Genomic DNA, 23,395 nt, shown 5'->3' with positions numbered 1-23,395 from the left:
ACCGTCAGGCTTCATATGGCATTTCCCAGAAGCCCAGGGTCACACAGGGGGAGTCACCAGCTGATCCTGGGCTCCATGTGCCACTGCTGCTTTGAAATGCCACGTGCATCCTAGGGACATCCCACCTGGCCTAGGGCTCTATTTGATGCTGCCGCTGTGAAGCACCCCTCCTCCCCGCACGCTGCCTCTTTCTAATAGAGACAGCTGGGGGGGGGGGAATGACTAGTCAACAACTGGGTTGATTATCCGATAAACATTGGCTTATCCAATAGTCAACTTCTCAACTAGTTGTTTGCATCCCTATTCATAGAATGTGTCATATTTCAAAATAGATTATTTTGTCATTTGGTGTGGTCTACACAGCTCCAAGTTCCAAAATAAAATGCTATTCTGAAATGCCTCTTACTCTTCATAGAATGAGGTTTACAGGGACATAGAAATAGCGAGCCTGAAATAAACAGGTTTGCTGTGAAGACACAGAGAGCTATTTTGGGATACTCCAGTATCCCGCAATAGCATTGCGGTGTAGACGTACCTTAAGAGAAATAAAGGCCTGCTTCTCAGTGTATTTACAGTTCAAAGAAAAGAGAATAGACAGAAGTCCTACAGGATTAAGAGACAACTGCAAACATCATCCCAGTCTGAGTCATTACACTTTACAGAAACAGATTGTCAAGATTTATTTCATCTACAAGCATGCTGTGCATTAACAGCTACAAAGCAGTACCAATAATACAATGGTTATTAAAATAAGCAGACAATTTTTAATATGGGGAGTTAAACAAGAACTTTACCGACTTTTAAGAAAGTGCTTAACACCATTGAAAAGCTGTGTAACATTACCTTGAGTGCAAAAATGACACACTCAGCATCAGATCAGAGACCTTAAAGTCACTGTAAGCAAGAAACAGAATTTACTTCAGACAGAGATAATTGTAACTGCAAATTCTTGACAAAAGTTACTTACCACTTCAAAATATATTTTGCTTACATTTTAAGTTTTTCAAAGCAAATTTTTGAAGTCTGATTTCTCAGACAAAACCTTTTCAACAATACATAGCATGTTTATGTATGACTTATAAGTCAATTGGTATTTAAGTGAAGACGACTGCCGTTCCCCCCACACCATCCATCTTAAAAGCAGAGTATCCAGATCATGGTGATCATGAGAGTGATGCTGAAGACTGCTTCACTAATCATCATGATTGGACTTATGTTACACAGGTTTTTTTGGCAGCATTTGAAATTAAAGTTGGAAGTTTTGTAGTCCTCTTCAATTGCATGGATATTGCATTTGGAATATTTGTAGCAATCATGGAGTGTCCTTTCACCTTAAAAAAAAAAGGGAGTTATGCAAAATTACTAGTTCTTTACAAGAAAGCTATTTCACAACGTAACATTAGATATTCAGAGATTTTCCTGCCTCTGTTTTGTTGTAACAGGGTGCTTTTCTTATGAGCTCTCTGGGACACAGCAAGTAGAGAAATCCAAACCTGAACTTTATATGAGATTCTGAATTTCACAGATGGACTCGTTTCAATAGATGGCTAGAACCGACATGTGCACACACGATGTAAAAGTTTAACCTGTAAACCAATAAGCATCATCTTATTTGTGTCTGTTACTGTTATACTCTGCCCTCCTAGTGAGCGCTGGCTCCACTCCGAACTCCAAGTTTTGCAATACAAGGCTTATATTGCTGAACTGGACCCACAGCAGGTGCGGGGCTGGCAATCAGAGCAGGTGAGCACCAGGAGCAGCTTGCACGCTCCAGTTACCAGTCTTACTCCCAAAGAGCTGGCTGCACAAGCCTTATACTGCAGAGTCCACAGCATGGGGCAGCAGCCGGCTTCCCAGCTGAGAGGGGCACCTCTTCACCATCCTTCCCTCCCTAGTCCAACCCAGCCACTAACAGTTAATTGTGTAATCACTAGGATTTTTAACAGTTTTAATGGTCCTAACACACAGAGTTATGTGGCTCTGGCTCATCTTCAGATAAAAGTACTGCAAGTCGCAGGCAAGTGGCTCTTGCACAATATAAAACCAGCACAGGGTGGAGACTGCCTCCAGTACCTGACCTGGACAGAGGCGAATAGCTGTGAAATTCAGGTCTTAGTTCCTGGAATTCTACATTCCAGCTAGGAATGAGTGCAAATGAGAGCAAGGAACACCACTGGCAGGCATAAAAAAAGCCTATAATTCAGTTTCCAAATTGGACTGCAGTGAAAGCTAAGTGCATTATACTTCAGTAATGTTCCATTTGGCATAAAGAAGCAATTTATATCCCAATCCTAAATCAGGGAAGTGGAGAGTGCTGGCCCCCACACCTGGCAGTGAGATTTTCTCCTTTCACCAGTTTCCACACACGCCCACCAGACATGCAATAGAGCAGTCAGTTGGATACTTAACTGCAGAATGGCATCTCTTTAAGCAAAAAACTGTGTCCCATTGGAACTTCCATAGATGTTGGATATAGTTCAAACCATATTCATGCACATAATTCTATATACATCTGAAGGAGTTAACAAGGACTTCATTAAGAGTGCACTTCAAATGGACATTCATACACAGATTATAGAAATAAAATTTCTACACTTGATTACATTGAATCATTAAAATTAAACCTTATTTACTGTACTTAAAGCAACCAAATTTGGGATTGTAAACATACCAACTTTAAGCCACAGGCAAGAATCAAGGCCACTTGCACAGGTAATATTTGTCTTACATGGCCCAACAATAAGTGGACAGTTGTAACAATTCAGCATATAACCTGAGAGAGAGAGAGAGAGTTTATTACTTAGTAAGCAGCTTCTTTCTCCTTCTACATTTGATGTTCTGACAATTGACTTTCTCAAGACTGTTAGATCAAAACAGTGATAAATCCCTGAATTATAACCTCACGATAATCTGGTTTAAATACTGCAGCACTTTTCAGTCAGATCACCCAATGCTATAGTATTCTAATTCCAACAGTGAAGTTATATTTAACTCCTAATGCATTCACAAGAATCCAGGGAGATAGATTTACATAACTAGTGCTTCCTGTCCCAAAAAGATCCTCAATTGCAGCAGTTGGCAGGGAGTTCTCTCCGGACCTGACTCCAACAAGGTCCAGAACAACTGAGACTGGATTTATACAGATTATGTAATTGCTGCTCCATATTCTTGGGGACTGCAGCCTCCATTCCATTAGTATCATTTTCTCCTTTGTTTTACCAGTGACATCTGTACCGCCCGCACCCACCCACTTCATCAAAACTTCCTTAACCCTTCTCTCCTCCTAGTTCTATTGGTCTCACCCCTCCTTCTCTATTACCTTCCCATTTCTGCTCTCATGAATTCCACCTCTTACCATCCCCTCATTTTACCAGTCTTTTCCTTCACTTAATATTCTAGCAAGTCTTCAGTTCTCCTGCATCTCTTTACAGGGGAACTGAGGACCTGACCTCAGTCTTAATCTTGGCCTTACTGCTTTCCTACACTCCTCACTTTCCTACTCTCCTCTTCCTCATGCTCAGTCTTCTGACTGTATTCCAAGCCTGTGTGTCTATTGGAATACATGCTATAGCATAAAAGAAGCAGCAGTATCACCAAGATTTGCTCACAAGTTATTATAAATAGTCTTCCTTCTTTTCCCTAATTTTACTCCTAATTTGTGACTCCTTTCTGGGCAGGGACTATATCGTTTGTTCTGTAACATTCCTACCAAACTTTGAACACTATGGACTGAAGCTTGTTCTTTTAGAGTGAATGGTTCCCTGCAGGACCTGGACCTATAAAAGTAGACTCAATAGGCAAATCTCACATACATCTTATTCAACAGAAATCCATTTACACCACATTTTAGCATATCCATCAACCACATTATCCCCTCCCCCTTTTACTGCAGCCAAGTTAGCCCTTCATTGATGATTAGGAAATGAATAGGCCCTATGAAATTCATGGTCCATTATGGCCAGTTTCACAGCCATAGGATTTGAAAACTGGTAAATTTCAAATGTGCAGCTGTTTAAAAAGTTACAAATGTTTACAGCTGTTACAACATTTCTTGGTGTTATAATTATGGGATCCCAACCCAAAGGGTCACAAACTGATTGTGGGAGGGTCATAGGATTGCCACCTCATTTCTGTGCTGCCTTCAGAGTTGCAGAGCGTTCTGCAGCTGCAGGAAGTTCCAAGAGGTAGAGGTGACTCTGATGTCCCGTCATGCTGGGAGCATCCCAGGTAGGACCAACCGGAGTTGGGAGGAACTAGCTAGAACAATACTTGTTCTCTCTCTTTCAACAGCTGTAGAAAGCGCTGCACCTCCTGCCCCACATTCACTTCTTGACCCTGTGCTTCCCCTGCACAGTCAGACCTAGGTGCCCCCTTTTGATGGGGCACTCCCAACAGCACAGGGAACATAAAATCCAACTCCACAAGTCTCCTCCAGTTGCAGGAACCTGTGGCTAGATCTACACTAGAAGGTAAGTTCATATTAGGATATGCAACTCCAGCTACGTTAATTACATAGCTGAGTCAAAGTATCTTAAACTGCATTTTGTCACCATCCACAGCAGAAGGTGGTTCACAGAAGCACACTCTTCCTTCGACTTCCCTTACTCCTTGTAGGAGAACTACTGGTGCCAAGGGAAGTGCCCTCTCAGTTTTAATTAGTGTATTTTCACTGGACCCACTAATTTGAACCCTGGAAGATCAACTGTGTCAGCTTCGATCTTCTCTTTAGTGTAGACATGACCTCAGTGTTCTGCAGAAGGAAGAAGCACCCAAAGGTGGGTCTGGTCAGGTCTGCCCGTGCTCTGGTCCTTCCACCACCAGAGCAGTTTGAAGGACAGGTCCTGTCCTTCCCTGGATCAATCAGAGACAGAAAGCTCTCTGTGATGGGTTGCTTGTAGGAGCAAGGAGACAGATTTCATGGGAAAGGACTTATTTCATGGTCTGTGACATTTTTCACAGCTGTGAAGTTGTTAGGGCCCTACAAATGAAGCAGGAAGAGCCCTTAACTCCTCTACATTCCATGGAAGTATAGACCTATCTTTTTTGCACATTCTATATCTGCAATACCAAGGGTGAAAGCAACTTAAAATTTCTTACAGGTATAGTCATATCCCAGCCCTCCACCTCAGGGCAGAGGGTTGCGAAATAACAGTACCTGTAAAAACTTTGAGGGGTGGGGGAGGGCTCAGGGCGGAGAATTGAGTGTGTGTGGATGGGTGCAGGGGGCAAAAACTCCATTTAGAGATAGTGAAGGGGGAGGCTGAAGATTCATATGAGGACACTGCTTCTCTTCCCTTTCCTGTCACTATCAGGGAGCAAGAGGAAAGCATATAGCTTGGGTCATTATTCTTCTGCTCCCTACTCTCAGCAGCCAGGAGGGAGAGGAATGGAAGTAAGTTGTGAACCCCCCCTCTCCTGCCTAGGCACCCCACAACAGACACTTTCTGCAAATTGAACTCATTTGGGGCCCACTCCAGAGCCTAGGTAGACCCCAGAAAAATCTACTAGCCTTAACTGTTCTGGGACTTCAATTTGACCCTTACAGCCCACCCGCCCGCCACAGGGCTGGAGAGCAAGGGCAATCCTGGCACCCTGAGTTGCATGAGTGAGACAAGTGTGTCTAATATCTTCTCATATGGGAGCCAGATCAGTCAGTTTTTTCTTTTCACTTGTGCGGGTCCTGACCTAAAAAAGGTTCCCCACCCCACTCTAATTGCTGTGCTCTAATGTTTGAAATAGACCGAGACCAGGGAAGTAAGTGACAAGTAATCACTTTTTTTGGCCAGTGCTGCTTTTTAGGTATTGGAAGTGGATTAAAAGAATTACATCTTTCCAGGTTGGCAAAGGCCAGTGGGGAAAGTTCAGGGCTCAGTGCTGCTGGAAGCTGACAATACTTCCTATACTAATGAAAAAAAGCTACCAGATACAGGCCTTGGTACAGTTTAAATGCAGACTGAAAAAAAATAATAATCACAGCATTTGCTTACAAGTCTGGACTACTGCCACCTTTCACTGAGTCTTTCCTTTGGGTAGGTCTACACTACAGAGGTTTTTTTCAGAAAAGACAAAAAACCTGTCTTTCGGAAAAGACAGCCATTTTTCCAAAAAAAATTTCAATTATGTCCACACTGTAATCCCATTCTTTCAAGAAAAAAAAAATCTAAGAACAGAGGGGTTTTTCCGACATTGGTAAACCTCTTTCTACGAGGAAGAAGCCTTTTTCTGAAAGAGCTCTTTTGGAAAAAAGAGTGTGTGGACGGGGAAGAAAGAGTTCTCTTGCAAGAAGGGAAAAGAGGAAAAAGCACAGGTGCCCTGGTGGCCATTCCACCCATAGTAATCATAGCTTACATACAAGATGGCATCCATTCAGTGTGGATGCTATCTTTCGAAAAAGGAGATGGCTTTATCGATGCGCTTTGGCAGTGTGGACATGCTCTTTTGGAAGACTTCTTCTGAAAAAGTTTCTTCTGAAAGAAGCCTGTAGTCTAGACATAGCCTTAGTGATAACAATTATCAATACAAGTGGAGAGAGTTGTCCCACTATTGTATAATAGATGCCTCAGATTTCCTTGACATTCCAGTCCGAAGTCTAAAGTATGGTGCAGAGACTGCTCCTATTGTGTTAATGGAGGCTCTCAGCCATGAATGATGATAAAATAGCTTTCTGATATCAGATTTATCAAATACTTTAAGTAATGTCATCACAAGGCATCGATGGCAAGCTTGTGGACCTGTTACTGTCTGAGCAAGAAGCACCAAGTCCGTTAGGAGTTCTCTGAGCTGGAACTGCTGGGTAATCACTATTCTGACCTGAAACTCATTTGGCATTCTCTTGGTCAACTTTATATGCAAAATAGGTGCCAGGAGGATTAGCGAAGTAGCATGGTTTGCAGTGTGTAGCACAAAGCTGAGCAACATCTGAATGTTGCTCTTTCTATTGGAGCCCAGACAGTGCGGCTGAACACATTTCCCAGCGTCTGCTTAAATACGGGGCATTGAGGAAAATAAACTGGCTGAGACTCAATGCAGCTAGATCCGGCAAGGTGGGGAAAGTAGCACCAGCTGGAGATGGGAGATATATAGGTGATGGCTGTAAGTACCCAACCTGGGATTCTCATTAGATTTCTGATCATCACTGAATGATCAGCTTCAGCAGCAGTCAAGATGGCTTTTTATTGGGTAGAAGGCTATGGCTTCATCTTTCCAAAAACTGGTCTCAGTTTAGAGTGTGCATTTGTCAAAAAAGCAGCATTACTTGGGATGACACCGTAAAATGCCATTCAGAAACAAAAGCAAATGCACAATGTGGCATCCTGCTTGGTGAGCGAGAGGTCTTCTGATATGCATAGTGCTTTGAGATCCACGCGGGCTGATTAACCTAATCTGGACTCCTAATCTCACTCATCTATCTCCCCCTTGTGATAGAGACATTTGAAAAGACTTCATTTTTTTAGTTTATAAACCTGCAAAGTCTACTTCAGAATTAAGATTTTAGTAATAAGAAGAGTTAGAAATTAATATCCCATGTAGGATGACCTTAGAGATTCCTCTATAAAATTTCCACATGCCCCCTACTTAAGACAGATGTGTAATAGCCTGCACCTTTAATGCTAGATACAGCAAAACATCCTATGCAGCTTGGCATTCCAAGCTCTTCATCTGCTTGCCCTTGATTTCTTCCATATTAATATTTACCTAATTCAAACTTATGCTGATGGTCTATTGCTGAAGAAGGATTCTGTTATTGCACTGGGCTACAATTGGTTTGTTGTCTGGAATACAACACATCCCGCATAAAAAAAAGCAGATTGTCAGACCACAGAGCAAAACCAGGTGTGGCTAAACTCAGCAAGGGGAGGGGTATACTTCCCAGGGCTAGACAGCACCCACTGTAGTGAGTTGGTCAGAATAGGTTTTGGGAAGAAGTTCTGCCATGTGAAGAAAAGTGTAGAGAGGATTCTCCCCCTGAATAATTGCTCTGCACCACCATAGCTAATTGAGTCTGTTGTGGAACTCATGATTTGGCCTTTAAAGTAGGCTCTCTCCAGTACACCTACCAGAACTGCAAAACAGAGCCAGAATGAAGAAGACAGTGAGGAGGACACAATTCATTTTGCTCCCATTCATGTTTCTTCCTTTATCTGGAAGCAAAAACACAGTCATTACATGCCTTCGCTCATAATATTGAATGCTTACAAAATATCTACAAAACCAACCTTTCTAAGGTCAACAGGACCTAGAGGATCTAGTTCGGGACCAAGGTGCCAACGTGGAGATAATGATGCTCCAATAGCTCACAGGGATGTTAGGGAAATAAAGTCATTAGCATGAGAGATACATTGACTTTTACAGTGATATGGCTGATTGCTCTAATTTATGTGGCCCCCGTGATAGCTACAGATTCTTCAGAGAATCCCAGCTCTCATTAATAAAGTTAACTTCTCCTAGGGTGACTAGATGTCCTGATTATACAGTGACTGTCCTGATATTAGGAGTATCTTACATAAGACCCCCTTTGCCTTCTCTATCCTGATTTTTCTCACTTATCTGCTCAGCCTAGTTTCTACTTATTGGGTAATGAATACAAAACATTCAAAACGTGAATGAAGTACGTAAAAAAGCAAAGTGATGAAGTCTGCCAGAAAATGCAGCCAGCTTGTTAAAGCAAGTTTTCTACCTCCATTCATTTCACTAAATTCTGAAGCCTAAGGATGATACTTAAAATATCATTGTTATTATTTCACTGCTGATCATTTAGCAGAAATGCAAATCGACAGCCAAAAATTTCAGAGAGGAAGACTGTAAGTTGCTGCAGAAGTGAAAGGAAACTGAAAGAAGAGACACAAAGCAGTAAAGATAAAGGAACTTGGCGAAACAGGTGTTTGGCAAGGGAGTTCTGCAGGTAAAGGAGTAGGGTTGCCAGGAGTCTGGTACTGACCCGGACAGTCTGGTATTTTTCTTCTCCTTTGCCTCACCAACTTTGGTCTTCCCCTTTTTATTTTTCTCAGGAGAATTTTTTTCCTGGTGGTTTTTTTTTGGGGGGGGGGGGCAGTTCGGTATTTTTAGTTAAACCAGTGGTTCCCAAACTTTTCGGCATCACCCCCCCCTTTTTGATTTTTGAAAAACCCTCCCCCTCCCCTCCTCCCCCCCCACACACAGCAAAACTTGTTGCCTCACGCCCCCCCCCTGGAATTTTTTTTACACACCCCCAGTTTAGGAGCCCTGAAATCCAGGACCTGAAAGAATAATTTCAGAGAATGTTGCCAAATTCTACACACAGAACCAGACAGACAAGCAGAACTGTTGGATCTCAATACATGGATGAGACAATGTAGGGAGGAGAGGGTCTAGATTTATTAGGAACTGGGGAAACGGGAAGCCTGGGTTCCACCTATTCCAAAAGGGAACCAGATTGTTGACACTTAAAACCAAAAAGGTTGTAGAGCAGTTTTTAAAACTAAGAGCTGGGGAGACACCGACAGGTGCTGAAAAGCACATGTATCAGACAGACATCCCATAGGGGAGGATCTAAAAATAGAGATTCTCTATGTCCTAGTAAAGAAGAAAGGATGGAAGATATGGGTAAGATCAGATGAGAAACAGTCAAACAAAAAAAGTCCCATTCAATTGCATCAGGTAATGGCAATCAGCTAAACAGTGATAAGTTTCTGAAGTGTTTATTTAGACTTCTAGCATTTGTATATAAGAAGGGTGAACTAAAGTGCCTTGTATTGAGTGAGGATATAGATGTAATAGGTAGGCATCATAGAAACTTGGTGGCATGATGATAATCCATGGGACATGATCATACCAGGGTACAAAATGTATTGGAAGGATAGAACAGGATGTGCTGATAGGGGAGTGGCACTATATGTGAAAGAAAGCATAAAATCAAATAAAGTGAATAAGGAAAAATTATTTACTTGTTCCCATAACATAAGAATCTAGGGGTCACCAAATGAAATTAATAGGTAGCAGGTTTAAAAACAAGCAAAATGAAGTATTTTTTCACACAATGCAGTGTCAAATTTGGAACTTCTTTCCAGAGGATGTTGTGACAACCAGGATCTTAACAGGGTTCAAAAAGGAACTAGATCCATTCATGGAGTTCATCCATCAAGGCTTAACAGCAAGAATGGGTCAGAATGGTGTCCCTAACATCCGTTTGTCAGGGGCTCAGAATGGGTGACAGGTGAGGGAATCACTTGATTACCTGTCCTGTTCATTCCCACTGGCAGTGGCCACTGTGGGAAGACAGGATACTGGGCTAGATGGACTTTTGTTCTGGCCCAGTATGGCCATTCTTATAATGAAAGGGCAGAAACAGCATTGATCCTGAAGGGACCATATTTTTGGCATTACTCAGTGGGGGCAACAACAATAAGGCATTTAAACAATAAATATAACAACTAGTAAGTTAGCTACTACAGGAAAGCCATGCCTTAGGGGCCTCCTGAGCATCCAGACCGGTGGTCTTAAAGTCAGTCCATGGTATTCTGCTTGTTCCCCCCACCCCACCTTAATCTACTCAAACACACACAGTTGTATCCATTTCCATCTCTCTTTGTGTTCTGCTTATTAGGTTAACAAGCATTCAAAATAGAGTTTAAGACCATCCATTCTCCTAGGTCTTTCCCTACTGTTGCCTCACTCCCAAAGTTTCACGTTTATCTCCTGGAAGCTATTTGGTGAGAACTCCGCAAGGCCACTGGCTTCCTTGTCTCTGCTGTCACTGTGGAAGCTGGCAACTTCTACTCAGGAACAGTACTCCCTCAGTAATTGGAGTTGTCTGATCTAGGACAAAGTCAAACTTTCCCACACCAGCCTCCCGCTCCCCAAAAACAGGGGCTGCTGCCACCCTGCACTGCTGCCCCACAGAGCACAGTTATTAAAATAACTGATTTTTAATATCCCTAAGGATTATAACGCATTATTTTGACAACAATTTTAAACATGTTGTGGTCAGGATTTTTAGTGGCATAGAATTGCCCCGGGAGTATTTTAGAGCTGACTTGACAAAGTCTTTTTTCTTTACCTGTGTTGCAGGAACCCCTCCCAGAATGGAAAACCCATTCCAGCTGCTTTGTGCTCCTCTAGGTAGGGAGGCTGCTACTGAAGCCTTACTGTTCAGGCAAGAAGGGGTGGTTACTACAAACCCTACCGGGGCGCGGGAGGGGGCGAGGGAGAACTACAGCAGCTCTATTGCAAACAAAGGAGGCTGCCGGGGTGGGCGCCAAGTCCCGGGTCAGCACAGGGCTTGCAGAAGACGACACACGGAAGAGGCCCACAGCCGACCCGGGCCACTCTAGTAACGCCGGGGGCTGCATGCGATTTCCAGGCACAAAGTGGGAGCTGGAAAGTTTGGGCGAAACTGTAAAAGAGCCCGAGCCCGAGGCAGCCCTTGGGGCGGGGGAGACAAGTTCCGGACGCCCCGCTCCCCTGAGCGCTAACGCGGGCGCAGGGAGGCCCCACCCGGCTATGGAGAAAGGGCGCAAGTTGGGGCGGGAGAGGGGTCCGCGCAGCCCCCGCCTCATCAGCCACGCGGGCCTCCCACTTGGCCCCGCGGGGGACGGAAGCAAGGAGGGAAAACGCGGGGCTCTGGCCCAAACCGTTATGCTCCAGGAGCCTCGCCTGACAAGAGGCCACGTCCCCGCTCCCCAGCTGCCGGTCTCGCGCCACCTGCCGAGAGCTCTGCCTGGGGAACTGACCGGCTCGCAGCCTCCGCTTCTCGCAGCGCCCCGGAAAAACGCAGCGAGTCTGACGAGCTCAGACACTGCTGCAATAGCCCGAGCGCCCCACCCTGTTGACTCCTACCCAGAGACTGGAGGCAGCCGCTTCCTGCGGATGATTAAACAGCTTGAGCACTCTCTTTCTCTAGACATAGCTAGTCTCTGAAGTCCCACAGGACTATTGGTTGTTTTTAAAGTTACAGACTAACAGAGCTACCCCCTCTGAGACTGGAAGACTAACAGTGTCTCTACACAGCTCCCTAAACTCAGAAAAAGATAAGCAATTCAGATCTATTTTGAAATAGCTTATTTTGAAATTTGGCATGTCTACAGGGTGCCAAATTTCAAATAGCCACTGTTTTGAGATATCCCTTAACCCTTGTGTAACGAGGTTTACTAGGATGGTGAAATAGCCTACCCGTTATTTCAAAAATATTTCAAAATAACAGGCAGCTTGTGTAGACAGGGGAAGCTATTTAGGGATACTAGAGGTATCCTGAAATAGTTGTGCAGAGTAGATTTACCCCCACACATGTATCTTATGCTCAAATAAATGTGTTAGTCTCTAAAATGCAACAACTGTCTTAGAAAAAAAAGAGAATAAAGACATGACTTTGGTCAAATACTCTACAATGAGGCACCTGTTTTACGTTGCTAAAAACATTCCTTCCCCATTTTTCAGGGATTACAAGATTTGAACTTGATTGTCTTGGTTTTCTCTTTACTAAGAATAGATGTTAAGCCTGGAGACAATGGTATTAGTTCCAGGGACTGTGCTTGTGAAGGAGAAGGAGGAGGATGGATCATTTAAAATTTAATGATCAAAAGGGTAGCTGTGTTAGTCTGTATCCATAAAAACAACAAGGAGTCCTTGCAACTGAACCAGGCTTAAGGATGGCCGGAAGCAGTGCCGGCAGGGCATCAGAGGAGGACTTAGAGCGTGGAGATGCTGTCTCAGGCTAGCCGAGGGCTGTGCTTAAAGGGTCCCGACCCCCACCCCGGACAGACAGTTCTCAGGGGTGCCCCGCTTACAAAGCAGTCCTGGCTTGGAGTGCCTGGACTACCCACACTGGGCACATCACAGCACTCGGCCATCAGACCAGCTGCACTTGCCGCAGGCTGCCATCTGGGGAGAGGGGGCAATTGGGGGGCTGCAAGAGAGGTTCCACCCCCAGAAGCCCGCAGAGCCAGCCCAGTCCTCCCCATAGGGGGCTCGTACCCCATTCCTCCCTCACCTCCTTCCACTTACCCTTCCCTAGCCCCCCTTCTTATTGATGTACAAAATAAAGGACAATTGTGTTCAAAAATAGAATCTGTCTTTATTGAACAAAACTGGGGGAGACTGGGAAAAGGAGGTGGGAGAGGGGAAGAGAGAGGCTGGAAGAGGGGAGGGCAACTACAATGATCAGGGGTTAGGAACAGGTCCCATATGAAGAGAGGCTAAAGAGACTGGAACTTCTCAGCTTAGAAAAGAGGAGACGGAGAGGGGACAGGATAGAGATCTCTAAAAGCAGGAGTTGGGTGGAGAGGGTGCATACAGAAAAGTTCTTCATTAGTTCCCATAAAGAAGGACTAGAGGACACCAAAGGAAAGGAATGGGTAGCAGGCTTCAAACTAATAACAGAAAGTTGTTCTTCACAAAGCAAAGAGTCAACCTGTGGAACTCCTTGCTGCAGGAGGCTGTGAAGGCTAGAACTAGAACAGAGTTTAAAGAGAAGTGAGATCAAGTCATGGAGATTGGGTCCATGGAGTGGTATTAGCCAGGGGATAGGAGTGGTGTCCCTGCCCAAGGTTTGTGGAAGGCTGGAGAGGGATGGCACGAGACAAATGGCTTGGTCACTGTCTTCGGTTCATCCCCTCCAGGGTCCCTAGGGTTGACCGCTGTCGGAAGACAGGCTACTGGGCTAGATGGACCTTTGGTCTGACCCAGGACGGCCATTGTAAGCTCAGGGCTCAGGGTCGGGGGTCTCACTGGACCCCCTTGATTTTCATGCACACCTGCTCCTGGTGCGGAGTGCGTGCCTAGTGCCTAGTGCGGAGGTCGTGGACGAGGTCCACGATGTCCGCACTAGCCCAGGCGGGTGCCCGCCTCTTGCGGTCCCAGGCAAGCTCCCGGGAGCCGCCAGCCTGGTCTCCGGAAGAGGGGGAGGGCTGGGGGGCATCGGGTGGGTGGCTCAAGCCGTGCCACATGCAGGGTCTGCTAGCTGGGTGCTGGCAGGCTTGCACCTGGCACGGGCACCGTAGCCAGCCCGTGCCCCTTTAAGGGGTCCAGGGCCGGGAGGGGGGCAGACGAGTTTCCCTGGTGTTGGCCAGAGTGGCCACCAGGGAAACCTGGGGAGAGCTAGCTTCCCACTAGTTCGAATTAAGGGGCTACACACCCCTTAATTCGAACTAGGAAGTTCAAACTAGGCTTAATCCTCGTGGAATGAGGATTACCTAGTTTGAACTAAGCGCTCCGTTAGTTCGAATTAAATTCGAACTAACGGAGCGCTAGTGTAGCGCCTATGAAAGTTAGTTCGAACTAACGTCTGTTAGTTCGAACTAACTTTGTAGTGTAGACATACCCTAAGAGAATAGAGGAAGCTGTAGTAAAACAAAACAAGGATGTGGCTAGAGCAAGGGCTGTAAAATCCCATTTAAATGGTTCACAGATTACTTATTAAAGGGGGCCGTCAGAGCAGTCCCTGGCATGTTGCAGGCAGGGGGTGGTCTGGATGTCCTGATCAGCCCCTTTCTGTGCCAGGCCCCCTAGAGGGCTGGAGCAGCCCCCCCACCAACAGCAGGTGGGGAATTGCTCCAGCTCCCACCAGTTAACCAGAACTGGTAAGCATCACCTGTTAAGCCTTTTACAGCTAGCCAGAGGTGTGGTTCTCAACGTTTCCAGACTATTGTACTCCTTTTGTGAGTTAGATTTCTCTTACATTCCCCCAAGTTTCACCTCATTTAAAAACTCAGAGAAAAATGAGTGTTACAGCACACTTTTATTGAAAAGTTGCCTACTTTCTCCTTTTGCCTGTATGAAATTTTAGTATGCACTGACTTTGCTAGTTCTTTTTTGTAAACTATTGTAAAACTAAGCAAATATCTGAATGAGCTGACATATCTGCTAGAAGACCTGGTTGAAACCCATTATGACAGCAGGTAAAGGAGACCTTAAAAAATATGTTATGATTGTGAAGCCCCACGTACAGGGTAGGACTTAATTTATATTAATATATTGTACTGCATGTAAAGCTTCAGGGCAATACTTTAACTACTGGTCTGAGGTAATGAAGGCCAGGATTAGTACATTTGTTTGATTACAAAGAACCACCCAATCCCCATCAAATTACCTAGCATATGTTTTCTATTCCTGGATTGGAATCAACCCAATTCCCAATCATACACTTTCAGATTGTGGGCCTACAGATACTATTTCTAAATCAGGCCCAATAGAGATAACATAGCTTCCTGGATAGCTGAGTAATAGAGAAGGTAACTTATTATACAGGTAGAAAAACACCATTTCTTTATCTTCAACAGTTGTGCAAAAGTCAACTTGTATAAAATTACTATTGGCATGTACATCAGATGGACTTTCATGCTGAGTGTAGTTAACAAATCTATCTCATCTATATTTTGTAGTGCGTCTGTGAGTCTGTTTGTTCAAGAACTCCTCCTAAACCACAAGAGCTAGTTTACCAAAAGACCATCAAATTTGGTATGCCGCTTCTTTTTTCTCTAACTTAAACCAAAGTCACGGTTTGGTTGTGCCTGGAAAACAGGAAATGCAAGGAACAGGACTGTTTTCAATAACATGAAAAGGGAAGGGACAGAGAACAGAGGGACACAAAAGGAAGGGGCACAGAGAAGAGGGATGAGATTCTGAGAGTGGCCACTGGGGGCATCTGCAGGACAAAGAGGCTGTGTCTAGACTGGCTAGTTTTTCCGGAAAATCAGCTGCTTTTCTGGAAAAACTTGCCAGCTGTCTACACTGGCCGCTTGAATTTCCGCAAAAGCACTGACTTCCTACTGTAAGAAATCAGTGCTTTTTGTGGAAATACTCTGCTGCTCCCGTTTGGGCAAAAGTCCCTTTTGCGCAAAACTTTTGTGCAAAAGGGCCAGTGTAGACAGCTGAGCTTTGTTTTGCGCAAAAAAGCCCAGATCACGAAAATGGCGATCGGGACTTTTTTGCGCAAAAGCATGTCTAGATTGGCCACGGACGCTTTTCCGCAAAAAGTGCTTTTGCGGAAAAGCGTCCGTGCCAATCTAGATGCTCTTTTCCGAAAATGCTTTTAACGGAAAACTTTTCAGTTAAAAGCATTTCCGGAAAATCATGCCAGTCTAGACGTAGCCAGAGAGTGGTCAGCAGGGCTGGGGCTCTGCCATCTTAACTGGCTCCTGTTGTGGCAAGCCTTGGCTACACCCTTATTCTGGGCCAGGCCTCCTCTTCTCTCCACCTGCTTTGTTTGCAGCTTCTCCCTCACCCCAGCTAGCTGTAGGAACTGCTGGGTGTGTGGTGGGCCTCTGCTTCCTTGCCCGTGGGTGGAGAACCGCCTTTTTCCATCTTTTTGGGGGACTATCTGCCCCCACGACCACGTGGTAACAGGCAGCGGAGTTGTCTTCTTCTCACAGGAGGTTGAAGCACTTGGCTTGACCCCGGCTGCCTCAGAGGGGGGTCATCTTGTCCTGGAGGAACAACAGCTGCCCTCTTCCTCTCCCTGTGATCTACCATCCTCACTTCTCTCTGCTTCCAAGTTGCCCCAAGGTGCAACCACCGCCCCGGCCGTGAGCAGCACTTTGACTGTGGCCACTGAGCCCCATGGCACTTTTAGTGGGCAGGAGTTCCCGTTGTTTCCCATCACCTCCAGTGTTGAGGCCTCCAGTGCTGCACTCCCTGTGGCATCGGGGCCTTGTTCTGAGGAGACCCTACCTTCCCCTACAACGGTTACTGGTCCCTTGCCCTGTGAGGAGCCTCCGCTGGTGCCTCTTCCACTGAGGCTGCTGTTCCTGTTCCTGCCCCCAACCCCTGTTCTACTCCTATTCCCTGCTTAACCTCTCTCCCAACCAAATGTTCCACTCCTCCTGTAGTTCCCCTGCTACCCCTTCCTCTTACTCCTTTTCCTAATCCCTCTCTTCCCCCTCCCTGTTCTCCCAGAATCTACAGCCTGAGGTGCTAGGGACTGCTGAGGTCATGCAGGGTCACCTGCTGTACCTCTGATTTGGGTGGAGAGGCTGATGTTAAACCTTCTTAATGTCTACACCCCGACATCTGGCCTAGAAAGGCTCCACTTCTTCCAGCAGGCATCTGCCTTCCTCAGCTCTCGGGATCCTCATGAGTGCCTGGTCCTGGGCAGGGATTTCAACTGCACCCTCAAGGAGCGGGACTGCATGGCATCAAGCAGTGCCAGGCCACCACAGACATCCTCAGGGAGTAAATAGATCAACGCTTCCTGGTGGATATCTAGCACAACCACCGCCCAGACAAGGTCACTGAATTCACCTTTGTCCGGGTGGTGGGTCAAGAGTCGTTTCACTTCTGGTTGGACCACATTCATCTTTCTTATCGTCATCTTTCCCAGGCCCACTCCTGCAGCATTCAGCCAGCCCCGTTCAAGGACCATCACTTGGTAGCCATGATGGCCTCTCTTTCTTTGGAGAGGCTGGGGCCAGCCTGCTGGCATTTCAACAATAGTTTGCTGAAGAACGTGGGCTTTGTAGCGTCCTTCTGGGAATTCTGGCTGGCCTGGTAAGGGCATTATTATTATTATTATTTAAATATTTTTACCCTGCCTTTCTATTTAAAATATTCAAGGCATTAGTGTGCCTTTCCCTTGGCACTGCAGTGGTGGGATGTTGGGATGGTGCGTTCATGGCTTTTCTGCCACAACTACATCCAGGGTGCCTGTCGGTAGCAGGATGTTGTGAGAGAGCAGCTGCAATGTGAGGTTTTAGAGCTAGAGAGGCATCTGGTCACCAGCCCCAGAAATCCATCCCTCTGTGGAATGTACCAGGAGGCGCTCTGGGCCCTTGATGACCTTCGGGCCCTGGGGCACCTTTGTTCGATCTCGCACCCATCTTCTCCGGGAGATGGACCACAGGCTCCCACTTCTTCTACGTCCAGGAGAAAAAGAGGGGCTGAAAAGCACATCATCTGACTTGTAGGGTAAATTGAGGCAGTCCATGGTATCTTGCTGAGAACTGACAAACTCAAATCTGAAAGTAGCAGGCCAACCCTGGGAAGTATACAGTTCAACAGTTACTGTGACCCTGGTTCCCCTAGCAACTACATTCCAAGGGGCCTTTCTTACTCTGATAAGGCCTGGCTGGTATCAGCCAGGCTGCATGGGTTCTCACTGTCTCTTGTGCTTTCAGATTAATGAGCCTGAGTCCCAAGGACTGTGCCAGCGCGAGAAGAAGTCATTCCGCCCTAGACATCACAATTTCAGCTAACAAGCTTACAGCAACATATTCATTCTGGGAGCTGCCATCCTGTTTATGTTGGCTTATTTAGCTTGTTAGGAATAACTACCTGCATTAGTGATAACATGTTAAATTGGCAATGGGCGGCGATACTGTGTAACTGTGGGTATGGCTTATGTGCATATCTCACTTCCGCTGCTAGACCTATCAAATCACTTCTCCTCCGTCCATTTGCTACCTATATAATCTAATGTATGTTTTGGTTAAGTTAGTGCTCACCAGGTTAACTCCTGATGGGTACTCCACCAGCTGTGTGAACCAATAAATCCTCTGCTTGTTTTCACCTGCACCCAGTGTGTCCAAGAAATTATTCCCTACATGACTTCTGATGGAGGATAGCACAGAAAAGCACCTCTCACAGATCTGGTGGAAATGCATGAGAGGCCTTGAGTCTTCTATGCCTCCCTGTTCTCCTCAGATCCAACGGGTGCTAAGGCTCACAGAGCTCTCTGGGATGAACTCCTGACGGTCAGTATAGGCAACTGGGATTGGCTGGAGCTGCCTCTCTCTCTAGCCTAGTTCTCGGAAGCCCTCTATCTCACACCCTCCAATAAGTGTCCAAGCATAGACGGGCTGACCATCTATTGCGTGTTCTGTGATGTCCTCAGCCCCGACCTGGCTAGCGTCTAGGCTGAGTGCTTGGACAGCAGGGTCCTCACTTTATCATGCAGGCAAGCTGTGCTCACCTTGCGTCCTAAGAATGGGGATCTCCATGATCTGAAGAATTGGTGTCCTATCTCACTCCTTAGCACGGACTATAAAATTGTTGCCAAGGACATCTCACTGAGGCTGCAGTCCATGTTAGCAGACTTGGTCCATCTAGACCAGACCCACACCATCCCAGGCCATAACATCTTTGATCATCTTCATTTGGTCCAGGATCTCATAGGTGTCAGGTGTGGGGATGGTCTGTCATTCACCCTCCTGTCCTTGGATCAGAAGAAAGCATTTGACTGGATGGACCAGAGGTATCTCCTGGGCACTTTGTGGGCCTTTGGCTTCGGGCCCATTTTGTAGAGTTTCTCCAGGTGCTGTACGTTTCTGCAGAGTGCTTGGTAAAGCTCAACTGGACCCTGACGGCACCAGTCAGCTTTAGGCAGGAAGTGTGTCAAAGCTGTTTGCTGTCTGGCCATCAAGCCCTTCCTTCATCTCCTTCGCAAGAAGTTGACGAGGCTGGTGCTCTGTGAGGCAGAGATATGGCTGGTCAACGGTTGTTGGGGCTGTGTGGCAGATGAGCTCCCTCCCACCCAGGCTTAATTCCATCTGGTGGAGCGCAGGTCCTCTGCTCTATCTTGGTGTTTTCCATTCTGCCATGCATCCCACCCTGCTGGAGAACTGGCAGGGTTTAGCGTCCAGGGTGGCTGAGCAGTTGCAGAGGTGGACAGTGCCTCTCCCTGCATGGAAGGGTGCTGGTGCTTAACCAGCTAGTCCTGTCCATGTTCTAGCACTGCCTCAACACTCTGCTCCTGACCCCGGGTTTCCTGGCCCCCATCCAGCAGCTGATGCTGCGGTTCTTCTGGCCAGGACTGCACTGGGTCTCTTCAGGGGTTCTCTATCTTCCCCTGGAGGAGACAGAACAGGGCCTGATGTGTTGGCGCATGTGGGTTCATGTCCTCCACCTCCAGGCCCTGCAGAGGCTCCTATTTGATTCAGGTAGTCCGGCATAGAGCACGCTGGCGCTCACTTTCCTTCGCCACTTCCAAGAGCTCTGATATGACTGGCAACTCTTTTATTTGAGAGCGTTCCGCGAGACTTCTCCGAGCTGCTGGCCTTCTACCAGCACCTCCTCCAGATCTGGAAGCTGTTTTCAGTGACCAGGTCCTTGGAAGCCACCGTGGGTGTAGACCTTGTGGAACTCCTGCTACGCAATCCCCATCTCCATGTTCTGGTGGTGGAGTCCCCCTCAGTGTGCCAGAGGCTGGTCTTGGCAGAAATCATCAGAATTGGAGACCTTGACTGGGGAGACTGGCTGGATCCTCCAGCACTTGCCCACCTCAAGGGGATCTCCACCCTTTGTACTCCCTGGCGCGTACTTCAGGAGGTGAGGGACGCTTTGCCACCCATTACTCGGGTTTACCTCAACTGGGTCCTGCGAGAGGGTGCACCCTGACCACCCCTCACTCCTTGCCTTCTAGGTCCCCAGTCCCATTTGCTGTGCCTTCCCGACAGTCTCCTCCTCATCTCCCAAGCCAACTGCACACATTGGAGCTGGTCCCCTTTCAAAACGCTTCAAAAAGCCATCTGTACATGCTCATGCTTCACACTCTTCACTTCCTCACCCTTGTGTCCCACCCAGATAACGAATGGTGAGATCTCTTACCTCCAATAGAGGGAGGGGAGCTCCGGTGGGCCAGTCTTTACTCCACTTTGGTTCAGTGACCTGCCAGGGACATCAGCTGGAGAATCCTCCACTGCACCATGAGCACGGGCTTGCATTTGGCACTGTTTACCCCTGTTCCCGACACTTGCCCCTTCTATGGCATGAGGGAGACCCTGGCGCACATCTCTCTCAAGTACACCAGGTTACAGCCCCTCTTTTGGCTCCTTCCACTTCTCCCCAGCCTTGGTTGTAATTATGATACAATCAGGGCTTGCCCGAGCCCCTTTGGGGCCCTGGGCGCGGGCACACAGTGCTGCTCTCGGGCGCATGGCGCATGCGCGGGCCCGCCCCCCCAAGGTGCACAGGCCTGCCCCAAGGGCCCACAGCAAATGAGCACGCCAGCCACGGCTGCTTGCGTGCAGCCTGGGGCCCACCCCCGGGGTGCACGGTGCATGTGCTGCCCAGCTCGGCCTGGCCCGGCCAGCGCTGCTGGTGCACGTGAGGGGCTGAGCCGTGGGGGGAAGGGCACTGTTGGCCGGCGCCGCGGGGCCAGTGCTGCGGGAGCTGGGCACACAGCACCTGATGGCAGCTGTAAGGGACACCGCGTGTCCCTCATCAGTTGACACCCCTGGCAGCTGCCCGGCTCTCCCATGCCTCCAACCCTGGATATAATGATAGCTCAGTCAGCAACCCCTGCACTGACCCTGCTGGGAAAGATGGGAAATGACTGAGGTATAACAGACAGAGATTGTTTTCCCTAGCAGCCAGGCTTGAAGGAAAGGTCTGGCACATAGTCTGGAGAGGCACAGAGAAGTAATTCTATCTCACATCTGGGAGAACATCCAATTGAAGGAGGTGGAAAGCAAGAAGTCAAAGCCTTGCTGTACTGTCACCCGTGCCCAAGGTCTAGTTCAGTGTTTCTTAAACTGTGTTCTGAGGCACATCGATGTGCCGTGGAGAACAACAGAGTTCAAACTGACTGCCCTTAAAGGGGCAGGCAACTTTTTTTTTTTTTTTTTTTTGCTCAACAACTTCCCCCCTGAAGCATTCTTCAGTCTTAAAAAGTTTAAGAAACACTAGTCTAGATAAAGCAAGAGGCGAAGGAAGGCTGTGCTACTGTCAACTGCCAGGGCTTCAGCTATCCAGAGAATTCACTCCACCACTTCTCAGCTGGAATACCAGATCAGTAATTTATTTGTCCCCCCATAATCACTTGGTTTTCTGGACTGTTTGGACCATAGGCTGGGGGAGGTCCTTTAGATGTGTGTGGGCTTAGACTCGCCCATCTCCCAGAATCCAATGGGACAACAGAAGTAGCTCCCCCCATCCCTCCCAAAGAGGAAGAGAGGAGGATGTAAGGGGGAGGATATGTGACCAACTCAGATCAGCCATCTGCTGCTCACTGGCAGAGGAAATGCATGCTGAAGCTTGGGTGAACAGCTTTCTCCTCCCTGAGTTAAAAAAAAAAAAGGCCAAGTCTAAGGGCAGCATAATCAGACAGGCACTTGGGGTCAATTAGAATTTGCTAGAACCTACAGGCTAATTAGATACAAGCAACCAATTAAGGCCTGTGGTGCTATTTTAAAAGGTCTCCCCCAGGCAAGGGAGGAGGCAGTGTGGTGTAGAAGAGCTGGATGGGTGTGAGATGATGATTGATAAGCAAGTATGAAAGGAAAGATGCTGGAAGGGATTGCTTGGGGGAAGTGGCCAGGGAAAAGCTGCCAGACTGAGAGGCACTGTTGCCACTGCCTTAGGATCTCTGGGCTGGAACTTGGAATAGTGGGTGGGCATGAATTCCTTCCAAACCTCCCTGTGACATCACAAAATCTGCCCCTGAGAAGGGAGATCAGGATGCCAGAGGGGAGTTTACCCCTAACTCCTGAACTAGCCTGTTATGAGTATGGCTCAGTAGGCTGTAGCTCCTGCCTCTAGTAAAAAGAAATAGGCCATGTGGAGGGCTCTAGCGAGCCTCTGAGGTTAACACTATCTGCCAGTAGTATGAGACCCATGGGGAACAGATGGAACTTTGCCACAATTTATATAAGAAAAGAGGAAATAATAGGAACCAATAGCATAAACAACCTGGCTACGTCTAGACTGGCATGATTTTCCGCAAATGCTTTTAACGGAAAAGTTTTCCGTTAAAAGCATTTGTGGAAAAGAGCGTCTAGATTGGCACGGATGCTTTTCCGCAAAAGCACTTTTTGCGGAAAAGCGTCCGTGCCAATCTAGATGCACTTTAACACAAAAAAGCCCCAATCGCCATTTTCGCGATCAGGGTTTTTTTGCGCAAAACAAATCTGAGCTGTCTACACTAGCCCTTTTGCGCAAAAGCTTTTGTGCAAAAGGACTTTTGCCCGAATGGGAGCAGCATTGTATTTCCACAAGAAGCACTGATTTCTTACATGAGATCATCAGTGTTCTTGCGGAAATTCAAGCAGCCAGTGTAGACAGCTGGCAAGTTTTTCCGCAAAAGCAGCTGCTTTTGTGGGAAAACTTTCCAGTCTAGACACAGCCCCTGAGTATATCTCTATCAGGCTGTTAGCAGGCAGGCAGAATCAGGGAAGCTGAGAGATCAAAAATGAACGCTAATACTTGACTTTCTGTTTTTATCATAAGGAAATAGTTCTGCTGAAGTCAATTCAAAACTCGTATTGTCTGGACTTGGTCCAGGAATTGGCTATGTATAAGAAAAGACTGTCATACTGGGGGGAAAGTTTTCAGATCCACAAGACTCAAAACATAACCCATTTGTACCCTTCAGCTACGTCTAGACTGGCATGATTTTTTTCAAATGCTTTTAACGGAAACATTTTCCGTTAAAAGCATTTGCGGAAAAGAGCATCTAGATTGGCATGGATGCTTTTCCACAAAAGCACTTTTT

General features: G+C 46.9%; 1 protein-coding gene across 4 annotated transcripts; it reads right to left on the bottom strand.

The window, feature by feature from the left end:
• Positions 1–655: 655 nt before the first annotated feature.
• LOC102451362 (CD59 glycoprotein-like) lies at positions 656–11,933 on the bottom strand. 4 transcript variants are annotated; one of them, XM_075927680.1, is made up of 4 exons: positions 11,815–11,933; positions 8,058–8,141; positions 2,672–2,773; positions 656–1,331 (listed from the first exon to the last, which is right to left on the bottom strand). In XM_075927680.1, exons 2-4 carry the CDS (start codon positions 8,125–8,127, stop codon positions 1,135–1,137), a joined length of 369 nt encoding a protein of 122 aa, XP_075783795.1. In that variant the 5' UTR covers positions 8,128–8,141; positions 11,815–11,933; the 3' UTR covers positions 656–1,134. The 4 variants fall into 4 exon arrangements, with proteins under 4 accessions (XP_075783795.1, XP_075783794.1, XP_075783793.1 ...); XM_075927679.1 differs by having other exon boundaries at positions 11,709–11,852; XM_075927678.1 differs by lacking the exon at positions 11,815–11,933 and adding an exon at positions 11,660–11,808 and having other exon boundaries at positions 8,058–8,142.
• Between the last annotated feature and the right edge of the window lie 11,462 nt (positions 11,934–23,395).

This window comes from Pelodiscus sinensis, chromosome 4 (genome assembly GCF_049634645.1).
Source record: "Pelodiscus sinensis isolate JC-2024 chromosome 4, ASM4963464v1, whole genome shotgun sequence".
Classification (NCBI taxonomy): Eukaryota; Metazoa; Chordata; order Testudines; family Trionychidae; genus Pelodiscus; species Pelodiscus sinensis.
The sequence above is the reverse complement of the archived record's forward strand: the minus strand, read 5'-3'. Positions and strand labels throughout refer to the sequence as shown.

Bases quoted from the DNA above. Each gene is read 5' to 3' on its own strand.
- LOC102451362 (XM_075927680.1), bottom strand. From the start codon at position 8,127: ATGAATGGGAGCAAAATGAATTGTGTCCTCCTCACTGTCTTCTTCATT. The intron at 2,774-8,057 runs GTAGGTGTACTG...TCTCTCTCTCAG, and splicing joins GGCTCTGTTTTGCAGTTCTG to GTTATATGCTGAATTGTTAC. The intron at 1,332-2,671 runs GTATGTTTACAA...TTTTTTTTTAAG, and splicing joins TTGCCTGTGGCTTAAAGTTG to GTGAAAGGACACTCCATGAT.